Raw genomic sequence first — 22,661 nt, 5'->3', positions numbered from 1 at the left:
ATCAGTGTTATCATGTCCGTCTACAGAACCCATTCGGAAGAACAGGAAATTCTGCTAGTTTATGATAAAAGGTTGCCATTCCCTCTTAATGTATTCAAATATGAGAAATGTCCGATTAATTGATTGGCGTTTGTCTTCGGAATAAATATAGATCGGTGCGTTAGTGAAAATGAACGGGATCAGCTGTAGTATCATTTTGTCAAATTCAGTCATGGATGCCATTGGGAACCAAACTGCATCCTCTTGGGAAGCACGCTGCCATCTTAGTCGCACTGCAGTGGCCATTTGAGGGAATGTTCAGTGGAATGCATAAGATAAGGCAGTCTAAAGGATGAACCTTGGGCATTGGAATGGCACATGCACCGGAGATGTCCACATGAGCAGGCAAGCCTGCAGAACTGGCTTTGTAATCAGTGCGGATGGTCAGCCAGGGAAGAGACACACACATTCAGGATGTCACGATTCATTCATAAATATTGTATTTGGATTTTACAGGGGGTTTAACATTTTCAAATCAGTAGACAGTTTGATCCAAAAAAATATAAAATATTATGAAAATCACCATAATTCCAACATCAGTGTACTGATTCGACTCTAGGCAGGATGCTGAAAGTTTATCTTAAATCCTTTCTCATGCTTACATCATAGCACCTTCTCTTAACAATGCAAATGAGAATAATATCATGTTTTAATACAGTGTGTCATGCCACATTCTCCCATTTCTAAGCACTTTAATAATAGGTGCTAGTATTATCAATTTATTGGCACTAAACTAATTGACCTTGAAAGGATGAAGAGCTGAGTTGGCTCTGATAGGATTTGAACTTGCAAAGTGCAGGGTGGCCCCATGTTTGAGGCAAGTTCTTAACTCATGAGCTACCTATTTTCACAAAACCAATCAGGCCACGGTGAAGGTACTGGTGCTCAAGCCAATGAGCTTATAAGTATTTAGGAAATGAAAATGTTGTCTGAGAGAAAAGAAAATCTGCTTGGTTCGTATGGTATTGTATGTTATATATAATGCATACACGCAGAAGGGAAGACTGTCTGCCAGCAGAACAAATAAAGTCACTCAAGCACCCACAAGCAAACAACATAGAAGCAGGACCGGCAACAAAAATGTCCCTGAAACAATAGGGGAACCAAGAGGATTAATTATGAGTTGGAAAAAAGGGAAATGGGAAAACGAAGGAACAAAATGAGTAGAGGGGTCGGGAGATGTGTTCAAAATATAGGCCACAAGGACCGGGACAGGGAGGCCCTGTTTACTGTAGATGAACTGTGCATAGCCCCATCAAGCAAAGCTGGTAAAATATGGGCCATATCACAGATTCAGTCAAGGAAAGAAAAGGTGGCACGAAGAGAGTAGGTTGCTTATTGGAGAATAGTCTGTAAGTGACAATAATACACAATGGCCCTCATTCCGCGGTAGGTGCTAGTCATAACGCTATTAGCGCCATGATTAGCACCATTACCAGTACCGTGTCCGCCCTCGTTCAATGGAGACTTACCGGTCTAGTCCGACCTTTGCGGGACCGGTAAGTCCCCATTGAAAATGTCAATCCCCATCCCATTTGAGCCCCTGTATGGCTCAATGGGAATGAGGAGGGTGCTAATAACGGTACAGTAAATCACGGTACCGTTATAGTTCTGAAGTCCCTTTGCAGATCCCGTCCATAACGCCTGGTAAAAGCAGGCGTTAAGGACGGGGCCGCAAAGGGTTTACCGGCACCGATGTCCTTAACGGTGCCCGATATCCCTTTGCGCCCTACTCGGAATGACCCCTAATATGTAGAAAAGACTGGCAGTCTTAAGCTCACAGAAAGGAGTTAAGTACCAGGGCGGACAAACGTCCCGGATTATGCGGGACTGTCCCAATTTCATGAGCTGTGTTCCACATCCCGCACACAGCATTCCCTGGATCGGTTGGTTATGCACAGACTTCCCAAAATGGGTTGAAGTCCCAACTTTGCTGCTGTGGAGTGAAAGTTTGAAGTGCAGGGAAGTGCAGCGGGTGCCCCTTGGATCGTCTTTGTGTCAGCAGAGAATTACAATAAGAACCATTATAGGTTGATGGCCCAATGGAAGTTCTATTGTCCCTTACGAGGTGTAAATAGTGGCTGATAATAAATGGAGGGAGGTATAATGCTGCCTGCTGTGTGAAATAATGACTAGTGCAGAAGACCTTATTTTGCAATGCATTTTCTTTTACTCCGAATAGAGATTTAAAAGCCAATACGATTTGCTTAGGCTCACATACCTGTGTAGGCTGATATTGTGAGCTTCCATTCAGTATGGGGAAAATACATCTGCATGTTATTTTATCTTATTGCTTATAGCATGCATCTATCTCAAGAGCCACAGCGCGCTTTACAACAAGAGAGTGCCAACATTGGCCTTGGCATTTTATATAGTAGCACAGTACTGTAATATTATTTTTGCTCGACATGTTTCCATGACAATGTATATGCCAGGCTAGTTTCCAATGTGATTTGTGTACTTTTCAAGCCATTAGTTATAAAACGAATTATTGTTTAATCAAATGAAACCCAACCCGTTAAGAAATACCTATATGAACTATAACTGTGTAGATATGTGGTAAAGTACTTAAATAGCAGCCTGTACCCACATCCTGGTTTCACTGCTTCAGCAAAGTGTGTGATCCTGGGAACATTATTTAATCTCACTGGGCCTTCTCTGCCAAAATGTGGAGCCCATGGATATAATTGATTCAGTTTGGAGCTTCAGCAATTTAAAAAAATCGTGTTTTATGTTTGACTAAACTATAGAATTGTTACATATTAGCAAGAGTGATCATTACAGAGTTATTTTTCTCTCGGTTTACACATGGAAATGTCTTTTCATTACCAATGATGGCCTAGAATATCATAAGGTGAACACTCTCCTCGTAATGTCCTCTTATGTGACATCGCCTGATGATATCAATACAAAGGCAAACTAGGGCTCTGCATGCCTAGGGCTCTGCATGCCTAGGGCTCTGCATGCCTTTTTCCGCCCAAGACCTTGGAAATCCAAACACATGCACTAGTGAGAAAACGAACAGGTTAGTGTCCTGTGTGCATTACAGTCCTACAGCGTGATTCTTTTTTCTGCCAATGTATTAAAATGCCTTTTGCCATTAAAAGCGGTGTGGGGTGTTGCAAAAAATGGCATCACAAACTGTGTATGATGGGCCTCTACTTTTAAAGTGTGCTGCAGAACTTTGTTTTAGCAAGGTTGACCACCCTACTGAGTACGATTAAAATTGATGCCTTAGACGTCACTTCCATCCACTCTTAGTGACTAATATATGTGGGGTCTGAACATGCATGTTTTACTTATTTCCAAGATATTTGTTTTCCTTTTGAAGTTGAGTCAAGATACCTGCAGTGCATGGCCGTCCATTAGATCGCATCCAGCCGCTAGCTGGCCCCGCTCCAACCTGATCCACGAATGCTTATACATGGCTGCGGCGCAGGCTCAGACCATTGGCAGACGATGGACCCCACTGCACTGTAAATTCAGCCCCCTATCAGTCAGGACACTCTCTATCATAGAACTGATTAGACTGTCGAGAACAGGTGGCAGATAGGGTAGTGATTGAGAAATACGGCATACGCAGGTTATGCATCTCCCCGCCAACTGCATATCACCTATGCTCAAACACAGGCCCACTCAAAAATCACAATAAGTTGGCTTGTGCTGCTTTTCAACATTCAGACAATAAACCCATTGAGTAACCATTATAGAGTTGTGTCCGTATCACACAGGCTGCACATTGGGAATGTCTGCAGCAGCACCAGTGGGACTGCACTCGATGCACCAGCATGCAGCACATCGCACTACGACTGCAGGTGGGAGGCGTCGCTCGCCGCCCACATATTTACCTGCCCCTACCCGCTGGTGTGCAAAGCGCCAGCGCAGACACCCATGAACATGTGATCTTGGTGCTGCAGAAGGGACCACAGTGCTCCTCCTGCCTTGTACGCTGAGCACATGATGGCAGTGCAAGAGGGTGTTTCCCCTGCTTTGAGTGTGTAAATAGTACCTCCCCTCTTGTTGATCACGTGGGCAAGGCTATGATCAGAAGCATTTACACGAGCTCATATTCTCTGCGTACGAATGTCCAAGCTTTTCACAGTGACTGTGCCATTGTGATGTTGATTCACAGCTATGTACCCCGGACCTCAATTTCCCCCAAAGTGCCATTCTAATTCATTCGGAATCACCTTTGCAGCATTCCTTAATCATATGGACTTGGTTTTTCTAAATCAACAGAATGCTTACACACACACACCGGTTTCAAACATGCATTCTTGTTAGTCTGCTAATGCAACACACACATCAGTTTCAAACATGCATTCTTGTTAGTCCCCTGATGCAACACACACAAATCAGTTTCAAACATGCATTCTTATTAGTCCCCTGATGCAGCACACACACACACATCAGTTTCAAACATGCATTCTTATTAGTCCCCTGATGCAACACACACACACACACATCAGTTTCAAACATGCATTCTTATTAGTCCCCTGATGCAACACACACACATCAGTTTGAAGCATGCATTCTTATTAGTGCCCTGATGCAGCACACACACACAAACACACACACACACATCAGTTTCAAACATGCATTCTTATTAGTCCCCTGATGCAACACATACACATCAGTTTGAAGCATGCATTCTTATTAGTGCCCTGATGCACCACACATACACACACACACACATCAGTTTCAAACATGCATTCTTATTAGTCCCCTGATGCAACACACACACACACACACACACATCAGTTTCAAACATGCATTCTTATTAGTCCCCTGATGCAACACACACACATCAGTTTCAAACATGCATTCTTATTAGTCCCCTGATGCAACACACACACACACACACACACATCAGTTTCAAACATGCATTCTTATTAGTCCCCTAAGCCGGTGAAGTGGCACAGCGAGTAGAGCACTCGCTTTGACATCGGTGGCGGGGCCAAACTCAGCCCTTCATCCTTCCGAGGTCGATAAATAAGCACCACACACTGTGGGTAATAATAAGCAGCGCTCAGATACCTGAGGGTTCTTAGCGCTATATAAATGCCAAATTATTATTATGCAACACACACACACACACATCAGTTTCCAACATGCATTTTTATTAGTCCCCTGATGCAACACACACATACACACATCAGTTTCAAACATGCATTCTTATTAGTCCCCTGATACAATGCACCCATTTCGTCATTAAAGTCCTACAGAATTGTAGCCCAACGCATGGGTAGCATAAGGCGATAGAAGTCAGACTGACCACACGGCACTTCGTAGACACATGCCAGTTTCCCCAGGAATGCAGCTCTCTTGAAAGGTTAAAGTGAGCCCCAGACTTCCTGCCCGGGTGTCCCCACGGGAAGGGGCCTTTCCTGGCCACTGCTTGAATGCATTGCCGAGAGTCCCATGTGTTCCAATTAGCCAGATGTGCTGATGGATTGTAGGCATATGGACACCTGCTGCTGGGAATTGGACTGAGACCACCAGCTTCTTTCTCACAGGTGGCAACCACGCGCCAAAAGCGAATCGTGTTTGACTGCTAAGTGCATGTGCGTGTGGATCGGCCAAGGGGTGCAACATGGACGCAGAGACAGCTTTCTGAAGACATACTTGCTTCCGCAGCCCAATGGAAACGCTTCCTCTTTGCAAGGAACATGGATATATTGAGGGCACACACACTAGCATAGTGCAAAGAGGAATACATGCAGCAGGCATGCCACCGAGCGGAACCCAGCCAGGAGCATGGCTCTTCAGAATCTTGCCAACGCAAAGGCACTTTGCCTCTGATCCGGGGAAAACGACTGAATAACTCTGGCCCCATATTGCTATAATAGTGCACTTTTATAACATGGCTACTGACCTCCCCCCCCACCCCATTATACTTCATATTCACTTTCCAGGACGTGTTACTGCACACAATGGCACAGCACGCCTAGATACAGAAACAGTGTATACATTTTGATGCCTCTTTTTTGAAGAGAGGGTTCTTGTTGAGGCCAATCAAGACATCCTAACGGTTTCCCTTGTCCTCCAGTTGGTGACGTGGGCCCCCATTGTGTTATCTAATTACACTAAAGAGATGAGAAGGAAAAATAGCACAACAAGAAGAACAAAGATAGCCACCACTTTACGATGGTAGTCAAAGGATTAACAGTTAAACCCATCTTCCTGTCGCGAGTCATGCTAATAACGACAACAATGTCCCCAGCCCTCACTTGCAACCTCATGGGCGAGTCCTCTATGTACAGTGCGCCGCTGTTTCCCAGCTATGTTCACCCTTTATAGATCCCACACACATACACACACATATATAAATACACATATACATGCATACTACAAAGATGACATAACATGAAGACAAAAAGAGCCTGTCGCTGGCATGGGGATAAATCTCACCCAAAGGCGGGCCTGCGTGTTGGGTTCACTCAGGGCTCGGCAACATGTGGCAGTATTGCGTCTGTTTTGGCCTGTGTTCTTTCTACAATGAGAAACGCTCACACCAGCCTCAGGCCAGCCCCGTGCCCAGTGAATTCTGCCCGTCCATGGGCCGAGGCATCGTCCTTTTCAGGTTCGATTCTGCTGTTCCGGAGGTGGGTGGAGGGGCTATGGAATGGTCAACCCTTGCAGGTTTGAGAGTGTGAAATGCCCTATAAATGTTCACAGCTCCTACAGCACCTAGAGAAGGCCCCTTCTGCAAAACCTCAAGGCGCTTTGGACGACCTTGGGTTAGAGCTAGGCTCCCAGAGCACCGCAGTAGATACATAGGCAGTTCGGTGATCCCACTGTGTGGGGCATATGTTGAGGGCCATCTCTCCATTCTCGTGCAAGCAGATCAAGCAAGCACCAGACAGTGCTTTCCAGCTTTAGCAGTCTGTGGCATTCCTGTGCCCACGGGCAACCATCCACAAGGATCCACGTGAAAGGCGAGACCCTTGCAGCCTCAAGGTCTAAAGGCTACCAGTGAGTAGCTGCACACTAGCTTACCTATATCCACAACTCCGGGCAGGCACGGTTATTAGTCTCTAGCCTGTCACTGGCCAAATTGCCTCCATCCCCGCCCAGCCTCAGTCACCAAGGTGGAAAAGGTTTCCCCTTTAGCTCCCCCCAGCCCAAGAAAGTACCATGGGTCCGCCTTGCACAAGGACAGGTGATCCCACTCACCCCCGCCGTAACACTTTCCCTACTGGAACTAAGCCATCAGGTCTGGCACAGCAAAGAGGCTGTGAGCACTCCAATACCCACACAAAGGTGCTCGTTGCAGCGATAACACTCACATGCTGTTGGCCCCCCTGCATGTAATGTTAAGCATTTGCAACGTGGAGTGCAAGAGTAAAAGCAGGCAACATGTGTACTATTCCTTGGTGTTACACTCCTTTTTGTAAAACAAAAATAAAAAATGAATTCGGCTTTGCAGACAGCATTTACAATAAAGTCATATGGAGCATGTCTCCTTTGGACAGGTGCTAAATGGAGACGTATTCCACAGGAATCTATTCGTTTTACTCCTGCATGAAAATCACAGGGACCCCTTAACGATCATATTCCTGTATGAGGAACAAAAGATTTTTTGTGTATAATGATTAAAAAATGTATTCTTTTATGAGATTGTGTACCTCTGTCTAAACAAAATAAGACAGTTCTCTATCTATGTTTAGTGTGGATACTCACACGTTGTGCGTGTAGAGGAGGGTATCTGTTTTGTGGAACCCATATGTGTATTACATTATTTTGGTCCTCATCCATACGGCCCCAGAAAAAAGAGGAACATTTAGCTCCCTTGTAGCTTAGACCTGTGATAGGGCCAGCCCTTAAATGCTGCGGCAATACCATTACCACTGCTTTTAAGGGCTACCGCCCAACTTGTGATGAGACCCATTGTATCAAAGGTTTGTGGCCCGAACGAAGGGATCTGTATATGAAGAGCTAGCAGAAGTATTGAGTTACACGACATCGAGAGCTTCATCCAATTTCAGAATAAGAGTGGATCAAGTGCTGAATAGAATAGAACTGTTGACCAGTGACCTTATAAACCATTCAAATTATACAACAAAATATCCTGCTCAGACAGGATTGGATATCCACTATCATAAAGATGAGACATTACAAACTCTATAAGAGCCCGCCCCCTCTTGATAAGCCTCTGGGAACTATTCCTAAAAAATTGAAAACATTCCAAATAGCTATTGTGCTGGTCAGTTCCTAAGAAGCAATCTGACCTGCTCCCCACTGGTGAAATTTGCCATGTTAGATCATGGGGCAAGCATAAGGTAAAAGGTTGTGTATTACGTGAAAACAATGATGTTATATAGAACAGAGTGCACGTCGACTTGAATTGTCCAGCCTTGGCAGTGATTAGAACTCTAGGGCTGCATTGCATTGTTACAAGTGGAGTATTTTCCGCAAGAATTTCCATTGGTGAGGAAACAGTTGCTACCATTGCTGTTATCAAAATCTTGCATGAAGCTGGCTTGCTAAGTCTACGATGGTCACGTCTCACCTTCTTGTCTACTCCTTTATGATGAATATTATTAGATTTGTTATGTTAGATTGGTTTTATATGTTTTAAATGAAATTCTGTATGTAATATGTTTGCACATTTGTAAATGCTAGGTTTAATTTTATTCTGTGTAAGGATGAGACGGGAAAACCAGAATCACAAGAAATAAAAACTTAATGATCATCTGTGTTTTTAGACAGGATATTACGCGTACAGTCCCTCATTTTTCTTGTACCTCCGGTAGGCATGAACGCTCCTTATATGTCATTCTGTTCTGTTACATGAACATTTAGCATCAAGTTGCATCAGTTAAATCATTGTAGAACACATCCAATTGGAACACTACTATGCAGCTAAGGAAAGCACAGGGGGGAAGTGAATACTGCTTCATGCCCCTTCTCTGCCTCCAAAAAGATGGGAAATGTCCCGGAACGGGAAGTCAATGTGTAGACAATTTAGACGGTCAAGAGAGAATAAATGAAGAGCACTACCACATCTGATTTTGTAAATTAGTGTGTGGTACAGGAAAGAAATGTTGTATGGCAAAGCACGAATCCCTGTTATAACAAACACTATCAGTTTATCTTATATGGTGAGAGGTTTCGGGTCAAGGCTCCCATTGCTGGAGACGCAGCTAGCCAACCCATAAAACCAAATGGCCCAAGCGCACCTACAAACGGTTATACCCTACCGCGTTCCATTTTCATATACACAATTTACACCTTGCTTTCATGCCCTGCTTTACTGCCCCACCCCTTCTAAAATTCTGTAAGAATCTGGTATGGCTAAGTGGGGCATGCTAAAATATGTTTTAAAATCACAAATTAGAGGTGATTCAGATCAGTTCAATATGAATAACCATTCTGACAAATAAAGTGCAATCGGGGCCAACATGACAAAAAGTACATTGACAATCAAAAAAGTGGTACCATGAGCTCCAAGGCTTCCGGGGCCCAGTGGGAGCGGTACTGCGCTATTTTTTTTACATGTTTTATCTAATGTGTTACAGTTCAGAGAACTTTTCACATCATACAAAAGTTAAAAGAAATATCAACAATATACATCCTTAATAAACATATCAGTTATATATTTTAAAAAACAAAAACAGAAACCAAAAGAGAAATGACAACATGCTATCCTTCCCTGATCTACCCTTCCCCATATACATGTCTGCATCTCGTTCATCACCTTTATCTTCTCGAAGGTAAGCTATTTTCTGCAGTTAGGCTTTCAGTTTTTCACTCCCCTTTAGCCACACGTGATATAACGCCATGGGGACAGATTTATTTCCAGAATTCACACAATACCACCAAATTTCATTGTTCTTTTACTATCCAAGTTGTTAACATCCTTTCCCAGTCTAGTCATATAAAGCGGGCCATTTACCGGGCATTGTGTGAGGGCATGCCGTGGAGTTTCTATTGTGTTCTCTAATTTGCACATACGGCAAGTTCTTTCTGTTCCAGGGATACCTTGCCCTGGACCCAAATTACTTAGGACCGGTAGTTTATTTGCCCTTAGTAATAGTATAAATCTTCATTGTGTAGGGTTACAACACAATTTCACATAGTGTCGTGGAGTTTTGAACTTATGCGTTAGATTCATAGTTTCTCGTCCTTGTCTGAAAGTTTGCCGCCCTGTCCGGAATCTCCAATTTTGGAATAAAGAATTTTTCTTACTGCACTGTGTGAAGAGTGGCTGCGTTCATACCCTAGACCGGCGGTCAATACACTGGCCTGCAAGCCCATGATCAGTGAGCTCAAGATGGCCACTTCTCTAAAGTGAGCCTCCAGGTACACATTGTGCAGGCCACTAAAGTGAGGAATTGACAGTAGACAAAACACCCTAGCAGAGTCAAAACACATTCCTGGAGAACACAGAGGACAGGCAGAATATTCTACAACAGCAAAGAAAGAGCATGTGTTTTTGAAATATAGACAACACTGTGCAGCCAAGAATGGATTTCCTGCCTTCTCTGAGACATGCTTAAACGTATTACCCTTCACAATTGCCATTGAAATGGCAATCAAGGGCTACATTCTTAAACTCTTACCCATAAAACAGAAGAATACAGGTGAATTAATATAAATCATTGGGTAGGACAAGAACGGGGTGTCAGTCATGCCATATGCAGCTTCAAGCACACGTGTTTAGTCACATTAACATAGTACTGCACATGGGCAGAGAAACGTAAGCCTCAGAATCGGGCAGGCCACACCTGCAATCAAGAGGGTATACGGCCCATATATTTTAGTCAAGCCCAGCAATTTCTCACCAAGGCTAATGTCTCACCTCAGGGAAACCTAGCAACACTAAACAGTTAAAGGAACGTAGCCATATTATTTTATTGGCACCTGTAGAGCACCGATCTGTCATTGGAAATAGATGGATGGGGATGAGGAGAGCAAGAGAGTGGGGAGACAGAGTGACGTGAAGGATGAATCCGTGAGGGTACCGCATCGTGGGTCGCTTGCTCATAGAGCACACCAATTCATATAAAAGAGGGGAAAATGCAGAGGAGAGGAAAAGGGAAGAGGGAAGAGGATCTTTTCTATATGGGATGGTGTCTTCTCAGGAAGTCACTGTGCCCATTTGCATATCAGTCTGGTCCCGCCGACAAGGACAGTCCAAAATGCCAAGCAATGCTCCTCTGAACTAGAGTGTCAACAACAACCCCAGACATGTGTGTCTATACATTTCAGACAACAAGCCATGGCGGGACTTGGAGTAAGATGTCAATCATTTCCAATGTTTACAACTATTTCCTCAATGTCTAAGAAACAGAGTATTGCAGGACATGAAGGTATTTCCCCCATTTAACCTCAATGTATGGACCTCTGTAGTAACCTATACTTAGGCAGGAATTGCATCACTCGAGGTGCCCTCTCACACACTACCTTTCCCCAGTCAGTGAGGCTCTGGAAGTTAAAACTAATTGTGTAAACCTCACCCTCTGATGATTTTACAGCATGAGGAGCACGTGCCTCCGTTATACTCATAGAAACAGATGCCAAGACATCACAGAATATGATGTGAGTGCCTGCTACATTTCCTGTGTCCCAGCAAGAGGGAGGGGACCTTGAAGGGTGCATGCGCCAATTGTTATGAAAGCACCAGGTCCACCCAACACCTGATGCAGATCAGAATGGTGGCATGAGTTGAGGGATTGTCTGTGACTGGTGGCACCATGCTGACATGTGCACTGAACAGTTATGGAGATGCTGGGAGTGGCCTTTCTAAAAAGGAAAACACTTATATTCAGGGTCTCTGCTAAAATATACATCCACCCCCAGCAACCACCTAAAGATCAAAGGCTCTTTGCCCATATTCAGAAGCACTCACTCAGACTCATATTGTATACAGAAATAGTCGCTTAACTTAATTTCTGCTCTCTGCTTGGGGCCCTGTGTCATGATGGGCGGGGAGGGGGCAGTTCACCACCCACAGCTGTCGCTACCCACTTCTCCTTCCTACAGTGTCAACCTATTTGTGTTTGCAGCTACAACTCCCAGCAGCTCATAGTGGGGGATGTGTTTGGGAGATGTGTGCACCACCCATGGCAGATGAACAATTTGCAAACACCAATCAACATAACATACCATACTAGCTGTATCCTGAAATGAGACACCACATGCTGTACTCCTGTTTAAAAATATCATCATAATTATAATGTTCCTCTTATCATACAGGTGGCAAGTGGAACATTGTGACTATCATCAAAAAACAGAGCAAAAGTATTTTCTTCCTATAGGAAAGTGATAGAGAAATGCACACAAAAGCAGTACTGAACCGATAATCCTGCCTGTCAACACTGCTGCAAGATCTGCCATATTTGCACTCAGCACATGCTCTTTTCCTCAGCAATGGGCTGTTCCCCCTCTATTCTGTCCTGGTGTTGTCCTCTCAGTGCCTGGTGTCCCCCTGATCGACCAACGGCACTGGCAATTGTGTGCCACCACTCACAGTTATGTGGCCCCATGTGTTTGAGAGTTGCCGGGCAGGCGTGCACCTGTGCATCAGAGCCCAAACATTGACTGCATACTACAGGGGAAAGTGGGAATGCCAACCGACACAAGGCCTTGTATGTGCCCACTGAGGGCCCCTGTCTGCATATGTGCAGCAAATCCAGCTGCATGCATGTCACGTGCGAGGCATACCGCTAACACTAGCACATATGCATGCACACACCCGCCTTGCCACTGAACTAGTTAACTTGCCCTTGTGTTGTGGCTTCCTGGCTGCTGCCTACACCACAAGCCTTAGCCGCCCACCGTGCTGCATCAGTGCCGCCAGGTATTACAATAGAAGCAGTACAAGTGTCATGTCAGATAACTGGAGCAGTGTGTGGGCGTGGCCAGCGTGAACCCCCCCTCCCCCACCCCGCTCTGTCACCTTTCAGCTCGTGGTTATCCATTAAAATAGAGAACTTGCACAGCAATACCAGTGTGACTAAGCAGGTACATGAATAAGAATCCGCCAGCCAGGGAAGCAGAGGCCTGTGGCCCATCCACACTGTTGTTGCTTGTTGTGTAACTATGAAAAGAATAAAGATGCCAACATACAACATCATAATCAAACTGGATCTGGGAAAATAAGTGCCAGTGCTCAGAAGAAGTCCAGGGCTCGGCCCTTGCAAGTACCCCACAAATGAACCACTGTTTCTGCTATGGTCATTTTTCTATTCTCCTCTATCAGTACTGACACTAAAGAACACATTTCAACAAGATAAAATAAGCTAGAATCACACTTACCATATCTCCCTTTTCACCGTCAATCCCATCAAAACCCCGTTCTCCCTAATAACAGAGAAAAGACACACTTATTTCAGTTCAGTGTAATGCATTTAGTTGTTGTCCAAAACAACATTCAAACTTTGGCAACATTTTATTGTAGTTCCACAGGGAGTTCACCCACAATGCACGTCTATGTATGCTCACAAACACTCACGATACTGCGACAAGTAGTATTGTAACCAGGACATTCTATCCAAATTGAAGTGTCTGGATTCTCTTCCAGCCCCACCACCTTCAGAAGAAACAGCAGCCTCAAGCTCATGATAGGACATCCTCCTTTCCACCGAGGCTGGTATCAGAATATACTCCCGCCCGCCCCCCCTGCAAAGCACAGTTGGGCACACCATGTTGCTAGAAGCCATGGCTGGCTAGTGGGCAATTAAAATGGCTGAAAGGTAGGTGGCCCTGAGGTTGCAAGGGTGTTAGGGGTCACGGCTGGTAGGCCAGGGCCACTGGCCCTGGTTGAAGAGTGATTTGTGTCTAGGAGGGAGAACAGGAACAACCACTGAAACAATGTTTTATAGAGTGGTGTTTTCACATGGGCCAGTCCGCTGCTAGAGACACCACGCCATTCCTGGGTGAATCAGGACATCTCACAATCACTCTTCCAGAAGTGTACCGCTACCACGACATTAACACAACCATACGAGATGGATTCCTGAATGCCCATTGAGAACTCCTCTGACTGCTCAGTGCATTACAGTAACATGCTCAAATTCTACATTCAACACCCCCACCCCACAAAACACACACAGCATCACAATGCTACACTCCTCCAGCCAGCTGATATATCGCAATCCCAACTAGTTCTGTTCTTGTGACATCTGTAGGTGCTGCACCGATAGGTATCCAGTATCTGGCTTTGCTATTAGGCCTTTTTATCCTTGCCCAGGTCTGATTCTGTGCTTGGACTCTCCGAGGTGTTTTCTCCCTTTGGATTCATTCAGCTCCTTCTTGGACATGGTCTTCCCTCTACCAGTCTCCTGCCTTCCCGGGTAGTGACCTTGCCCTTCTGTTCTCTGCTTCCCAACTCTGATCCACTGGATCATTGGCCGATCCTTCATTCCATCCCTGGACACACCTGTTGTATTATGGATCCGCCTACTACCTCAGACATAACTCCCACTAGCTTAGATTGCTCCATCATGCCGTCCAGGTCAGATCCCTTAGACACTATCTTTTTTGCGTCCTCGTGCCATTCAGGGTATGTTCCCCACTTATTGACATTGAACCTTGAACTCGTACATGCCCATATTGTTTTCTGGATGTACTAATTGTCAGGTATCTGGTGAATTTGTGGGATAAGGACGGGGTGTGTGGGTGACTAGGCATGGATCTTGCTGACCTCTTTGCGGTTTCAGCATGGAGAGGTACTCTGTGACGGTGTCTACGTACCTTGTCAGTCTTGACCTCCTTCAGCGTAGTTATCAGATCTTTGTTCAGGGCAGTGCTCTAGTGGGTCTGGAATGGCTGTTCCCATGGACACAACACACCAGTTGGTTACTGGAAAAGGAGCTGAACATACCCCAGGACATTCCACAATAGTAGGAGGCATTAAATGACCACAAGGGATAACTGCCTCCTGGAAAAGGTTAAATGAATTATTTTCCTATGACTATTTGGGCCAGTGACACCCCCAATTTGTGCTCACCAGATGGGTAGCCAGCAAGGGAAGGTTTGGATTGAAATGTTGGTTAAACTTGTGAATATCTTAGCAGGATAAACTGCCCAAATAATGTCTCTTTCACTTCATATAGAGGACTGTGAGACACTATTAGGTTATGAACAATAACAACCAATAGCATGTTTCCCAATAAGGGTTGCAACAACTTTCCCAGATATGATAAAACATACGTTTTCGCCCCACTTTGGTGTACAAGAATAACACAACAGAACTAACGGTAACTTTGACTGAAAGATATATATCTCATTATGAGTTCACCAGTCTGTAGAAAATGTCAGTAATTTCGGCACCGTCATTTATTCCGGACCAGGGAGACACAAGTTTGCCAGTGGAGGCAGTGAACTACCGACAGGCCTGACCTGCCGGGAGGTCAGGCCCATATGGGCAAATGAATGGCAGAATGACTGGCACTGCTAGTGTCGGCGCCGGTAATTCTGGCAATCCCATCCCATGCAGTATTCTGGGACTCCATGGAATTGGAACTTACCAGCGTCTAAGCAGCCCGTCATATCCTGTTTATACCGGGGTATGGGGTGGTGGAAACGGTAAGGCAGTTTTGCCGGTATTCCGCCGCAATAACCGGCAGGATACCGGCAAAACTGTAATGAGGGCCAATGATTGTTTGATGCATACATTTTATATAGCGACCTTTTATAACGCACATAATTTCAGCCATTGCTGAGGTTCAAGCATTGTTGTATTAAGATGTGCACACACGTACATCACGAGGAGACTGGTTGAATGCCATTGTGAATGCTGCCACATGGCATGTGGAATTCAGTGAAAATATTAGGCAGCAGCATCATTCATGATGGTCATTCATATATATTTTGGCTTAAAAGATCATTTAATACCGTGTGGCGTTCAATATAACTGGTCCAATCTATGTCGCTGGTCCATTCCGGTAGTCGAGATTTAAACAAGAAAGATAGCATTTCATTGCATTGTCTCTATGGTCTAAGGCTTTACAACCTCTATTCGGTAAAGTCTTTAATTCTGAAGTGACAAAGCAGTTTCTTTCTGTGCCATTGTGTGGGCGGGAGTGTTGTGTTGTGTTTTGGACCTTCAGGCCGGAGTTGCCTCATCCATTTAAGGTTGTTAAATGCACTGGATGGATCTCTCTCACCCAATTAAATATCCTAGAATATAAGAACTTAACTCGCATTTCTGCCGCATGCAGCCCATACAGGACATAAGGTGGTTGGAAACTTGAGTGACAGATATGCAGAGTTTTAGTGGAATTTATCCGCCATACATTCATTTCATCAAAGTTGCCTCTTCATAGCTTTACTTCTTATTTTTTCACTTCTTCTAACATTCACTTTCTCATTACAGGGGACACCCCTTGTACACCCCCTTCTTTTCTAACCCACTTTCTCCCCCCTAGCCTCTCCTTGACCCCAACCCTAACCTTGGCATTTCCATTGACACCTTGACATTGTGAAGATGAAGACGAAGTAAATGTCCATTGAAGTGAATGTAGCAGATGTAATTGTTCAAGAGGTTTTAGTTGGCGAAGGAAAGGGGAGTACTGTCCAGTGCGCCATGAAAATATAGTGCATCCACAGTTTTCATGGCGGTGTATGTCCCTCGTAATCTTGTCACTATGACAAGCTTGGGGCATCCCACAAACGTTACAAAACGGACATTTGTGTCCATTTGAATGGAAAACCAACCATTTGCCTGCACTTTAAAAGTTGGAAGGGACTGTTACAGTGGTAAAAATACGTATGTGCAGTGCACTCAAAGCACACACAGGTGATCAAAATTGGGCTCTGCCAATGTAAGCAGCACTCACACTGAAAATATTCGTACCTAAACCTACCACATTTGCATCTACTACTCACAAGAAAAACATGAATGTTTTAACCAAGCTGTACTATAATGTCCTTGTTCCACTCCCCGGGTGATTCATATAACATAGTTCATACGTGCACCATAGTGCTTCTGTGACTGGCAATGTGATGAGTATTGCTGTGAATATCCAGAATGCCCCGTCAGAACACTCTTTGCCTCACCGAGTGCTATCCGCGGCTTACTCCTAAAATCCATCTGTTCCCCTCCTTTCCTGTCCCTGTGTGAGAAACAGGGGCGTTGCTAGGGGGGGGGGCTAAGGGGGCTATAGCCCCTGATCTTTTGGTTGTAGCCCCGGAAAGAATCTCAGGAGCTACAGCCAAAAGGCCAGCTAGCCCCCAGTCCCAACAGTTCCGACATCAGCGTAGCCCCGGGTCTTTTCCAGACCTAGCAACTCCCCTGGTGAGAAACGATACATTCTGTTCTATCTAAAGCTTTCTACTAGATATTTGGCATCTCTCTGAAAGAAGATGTTTTGATTAAGCATCTCAAAGGTGGGCTTGTAGTGGAACTCAGAACAATCGAAAGTTAAGTGACCCCGCGGGAATTGAATGTGAGCCTCAGCAGCACAGGGAACAGATCTCCGCCGGAAGGAGGATTAATACTGAGCTAGTCTAGCAGTTTCAGCATATATCTCTACATTGTATCTTTCAATTATTAATGTTTCTTGTACAGTATTCAGAGTTATGTGAAAGTTCTACAATACTTTGAGATTTGGAAAATGTGTTGTTAAAACTTGCAAAAAAGGCTTCTGCAAAATAAATAGGTCCGACTGTGTAAATGTGGAGTGCATCATTATTTTGTCGAGCATCACCGAGGACAAAAGAAGCTTGCCCTCTACATGGTTAAAGCCGGATCTATTGTCTCTGTCAGTGCTGCTACTGTATATTTGCCTTTGGAGACAATTCCTAAGGCTACCACTGCATAATGTCTTCCAGATAGCCATGGTCTCTGTTTGCTCTGCACCCTTAAGACTTTTATAACTTCCCTAACCAGTACCATTTGCATGCATGCTCCAGAAATCAGGGAGGTCTCATTCACATGCCCATCCACGAAGTACTGTGGTTTCAATTAGTCGCTGCAGCTTTTTGCTTGTAAATTATGCTCTATTTTCATACAGATTGTATTACAAAGGGTTGACTCAAGAAGATGTGCAGTGTAAAGGGAAAAACATGGTCACCCTCATGCTGACGTTTTCTTTCCATATAAATTAAAATAAAATAAAAATGTGTCTGCAACGTTCCGGAGGCCTCACGGTATACAGAAACTACTGGCCTAAGATATTGGAATTTCTGGACTTTTCTTTTTGTGTAGGGAAAGGTTCAACGCTACATGAAACAGCAACAGAAAAGTATTTTATTTTTTATTTATTTTATTGTTCATTTATAACGCACTTAATACCAGAGAGTGGTTTCTAAGCACGGGATCGGGATTCGAACCTGTGTTGCGCTGCTTTGTCTTGCTTTCAAGACAAACGCGTTGCCTTCCTCTCCAAGGAAGCTTCCTCCTGTTCAAAGCAAAGGTTTCTTGTTCTGGGACGCCAAGTTCCCTTGTCCCCAAGGTGGGGCCAGTCCTTGTAAGCTAACTCGGTGCAGGCTTTCCAAGGTCTCATACCCACAGCTGTCAAGCACCAAGTTCTGCTCAGGTATCAAGTCCCAAGTCTGCTTCTTGACACTTCCTCTGGACTTCCTACTGCCTCCAGCAGTTGTAAGCACAACTCAAGTTGGAGCCAGTAGTTCCCACTAGTGCTCTCTGGAATCTATGCCCCTCTCCGACCTTTAGGACTGTACACCTAAACCTCTTATCCTTTTGCATCTCTGATCTGATGGTAACCTTCTTGCCCCCTTCTCATTTCTCCTCTCACTATCTGGTCCTTTAATTCAATGGCCCACAAGACCATTCCTATTCTTGCGGTCTTCATCACTTTCTTCTCCTGCAGTTATGACTTCCTCGTTGGGTTTTCTGCCCTCTTCTAATGTTACCACCTCCTCCAAACTCCTGCCACCGTCTTTGCCTGCCCTCAGAGCACTTTAAAGGTTCCAGAGACTACAAGGTTTATAGTCAAATACTTTATTATGAGAGCCCCGAGGAAGGTGCACTCTCTTACAAATATACTCTGCAACTGACGCCGGCATCGTTCTTGAACTTCGTGGTTCGAGAACGACACCGGAGCGTACATCACAACATCTCCCCTCCAGGAAATGAAAGCGGGGATGGAGAGGAAGGAAGATGGGAGTGAGGCGGGGAGTAAACATAAAAAGATGCAGTTAATAATAAAAAATAAACATAGTCACATAAAAGGATACAGTTAGTAATAAACATAGTCACTCTTGAAATTGGGAGCAACTCTCCTGTTCCTCAAGGGCATCTGATTGACGGGATCATCACCACCACTCCTCCATTGTGACCCTACCGCATCCATCCACAGTCCTTGACTGTGAGTCTGCCCTTGACATCTAAAAGCACGTGTTATATCATTTGTTCGTCTCTGTTCACTGGAATGCACAACATCATCACAAAACCACCTTCTTCCATCATCCAGAATTACCGACTTCTCCAACGCCTTCTCCACTCTCTGTTCCTCCCTGAATTTGGATGCTCTTTTTAATACTTTTCTAGGTTCCTTTACTCAAACCCAATCTCCTTCTTTGAACTTCCTTTCTCTTGCATGCTTGGTATGATCATAATATACCTTCTATTTCTTTTGTTTTGCTTTCACTTTTTTTTACGATATCCTCAATGTCTACTCTTTTACTGTACTTTGTTGGCAACCATGGTGGCCTCAACCTGTTAGATGCTGCCCTCCCTCTCATGATAACAAACAGTTCTTCTTCCGTTGCAGAATGGGGGGTCATTATATGCATATTTAGTGCTTCCTTTTAGTGTATCTCTCCACGGTAACGAATTAGCCACAGCCAGTTGTATTATGTTCTTTATAAATCCATTAATGCGGTCCACTAGTCCAGTGGCCGTGGAACGGTATAGTGAAGTAACCTTATGTTCGATAGCTCGATAAGAATGCCTGCATCTCCTCTGACATACATTTACGGATACAATTTCTTGAGGATCTCCCTCTCTGCAGAACACATCTTCCAAAAATCTCACAATCTTTCCTGTCATTACCGTGCCCTCCATTACTCCCCATTCAACCCTCTTTGACGTGTAATCCATTAACACTGGCTATATATATCTATATATTGTTTGGGTAACCAATGTCTCAAAGGGCCCTGTAATGTCTATGGCCAGTTTATTCCACACCATGTTTGGAATTGCTACAGGTTGTAATGGAGTTACTTGCGTGTTCGTGCTCTTGTCACTTACAGCACATGCCTGGCAATTCCTTACCAACTCTTCAACTTCATTCCACATTCCAGGCCACCAATAACATTCTCTAATCCTTCTTTTTGTAAGGTTCCTTCCAAGATGGCCTTCATGTGCTAAGTCCATGATCCTCTTCCTTAACGTTGGAGATGGAATTATTCAGTCACCCCTGAAAACACACACAGGATCTTCCACAATCTCATTCTGAATTTGTGCATATTCTTTTAGAGCATGATAAATCTTCTCTCACCCTTCCTGCACAGCATGGTGCAGACGTCTTTGTTCAGGGTCTTCAGAAGATGCCTGCGCCTACTCTTCCTTCGAGACCCCTGGTTCAATACGTGCATTGATGCACTCCATTTCCTTTTCACTGATTTGGTCCTGGTCCTGTTCTCCCATATCCCATGTTAGTCTGGAGAAGCAATCCGCAATGACATTCATTTTACCAGGCATGTACACTACTCTTACATTAAATTGCATTATGTCAAGGATCCACCTGTGAATTCTAGGTGAAGCTAAGTGTGGATTCTTGGAATTTAAGATGTGTATCAGCGGCTTGTGGTCATTTTTGATAGTTACTGGAAGACCACATATTAATCCCCTAAAATGCTCCAGAATTCATTTCAATCTTAGGGCTTCCTTTTCTATAGTTGCATAATTCATCTCTGCCGCCTTCAGTACCCGTGAAGCAAAGGCAATTGGTATCATGCCATTCTCCTGAACTTGCTCCAACACTCCACCCAGGCCAACATTACTGGCATCAACTGTGTTTACATTAGCGGCTGTGCTGCTGAACATTCTGAGTGTTGGTGCACCATTTATGGTCTTCTTTATTTTCTCCAGTTCCTTTTGGCACTCTTTAGACCACACAAATCTTGTCATTTTTTTAATGAAAGCTCTTATGTGCTGCGTTCTGTCCATAAAATGTGGTACAAATTTCGAAAAGTATTCTGCTAGCCCCAAAAAATGGTGCAATTGATCTTTATTGGAAGGAGCAGGCATGTTTGATTTTGTTCGGTTAGGCTTTTTTTAGGCTAATTCCTTCATAATTTATAATGTGCCCTGAATATGTTACTTCCTGTATTTTAATACTGCACTTATCAATCCTCAATATAAGTCCCTTTTCCTGTATAACCTGCAGGACTCCTAAAAATTTGGCATTATGTTCCTCTTCCGCCATGGTTGCAATTAAAATGTTGTCCTGAAAGTAGTATACACCATTGAGGCCGCCAAAAAGCTGTTGCATCAAACTTTGAAATACTGCTGCAGCAGATGCTAGCCCAAAAGGCATGTATTGATATCTGAATGCTCCAAGAGGAGTGACAAACTAAGTTAAGTTTTTTTAACTCTTATCCAGAACCACTCGATGGTATGCTGATGACAGATCAAGTGTAGTAAAGTACTTGGTGGGCTTCATGGCTGTTAACATCTCGTTTATATTTGGCAAAGGGTGCCTGTCAATCCAAATACTAGCATTAAGATCCCGAAGGTCAACACACATCCTTATGGAATTGTCTGGTTTACATACAATTAAAATTGGGGATAGCCACTCAGAAGACTCAATCAGTTCAGTTCTATGATCTTCTGTTCACAAAGTTTCGGCAACTCTTTCTGTAATGCTACTCTTGTCCCAACCAGAATGTTTCTCACTCTGTGTGCAATTGGTTTGGCACCTCTCTTCAGCACAGTTGTATGTTTGAAACCTCTAAGCATCCTAATGTTCTCATTGAATACTAAAGGAAAACTCTTCACCAGTCCTTCATTGGTATTAAAGTCTTCACTGGACACACACACACAATATCGGGGTCGCCTCACATGGGTGTAACTTTATTTGGTGGGCTTCCTGTTCCTCCCACCCTACCACTGACGACCCATTTTCTGCCACACATAACTTGCAGTACATTTCTCCACCTTTGAAATTGAGGTGAACCCATGCATAACCCATGATGTTTATTGGGCTTCTGCTGTACCCTGTGGCTCTGATACTGGTTGTTCTCAAGTCTTCAGATCACCCATTTAACTCTTTTGTGTATGTTTGAACATCCACCATTGTGTAGGGCGAACCTGTGTCCACCATTACTTGTATAGGTATCTAATTGATATTCATGCACACCCATGGACCTCTCTTTCCTCCTGAGCAGACAGTTAAAGGTTCCAGAGACTATGAGGTTTATAGTCAAATACTTTATTACGAGAGTCCCCAGGAAGGTGCACTCTCTTTACAAAGATACACTGCAACTGACTCAGGCATCGTTCTCGAACTCTGGGGTTCGAGAATGACGCTGGAGGGTAAATCACAACCCTCAGCAGCTTCAGATCTTTATCACATTCTTCTCCTCCTGTTACCACTTCTTCCAAACACTCCCCCGCCTCTTAGTGTAACCAACTCCTCTAATGTTACCACCACCTCTAGTATTCTACTGCCTTGTCCTATTTGTCAAAGTTTGATTGCTGACTC

At 44.2% G+C, this 22,661-nt stretch overlaps 1 protein-coding gene across 3 annotated transcripts in view; it reads right to left on the bottom strand.

The window, feature by feature from the left end:
• Positions 1 to 22,661, bottom strand: part of COL19A1 (collagen type XIX alpha 1 chain) — a 2,241,461-nt gene that overhangs the window by 1,222,170 nt on the left and 996,630 nt on the right. For all 3 annotated transcript variants that reach the window (XM_069606203.1, XM_069606204.1, XM_069606205.1), the window contains exon 12: positions 13,303 to 13,347. In XM_069606203.1, coding sequence (XP_069462304.1) covers positions 13,303 to 13,347 — 45 coding nt within the window. The remainder of the gene's footprint in view (positions 1 to 13,302; positions 13,348 to 22,661) is intronic.

Source organism: Ambystoma mexicanum, chromosome 4p (genome assembly GCF_040938575.1).
Source record: "Ambystoma mexicanum isolate Mex_15411 chromosome 4p, UKY_AmexF1_1, whole genome shotgun sequence".
NCBI lineage: Eukaryota > Metazoa > Chordata > Amphibia > Caudata > Ambystomatidae > Ambystoma > Ambystoma mexicanum.
Note: the sequence above shows the minus strand (reverse complement) of the source record. Positions and strands in the feature narration are given on the sequence as shown.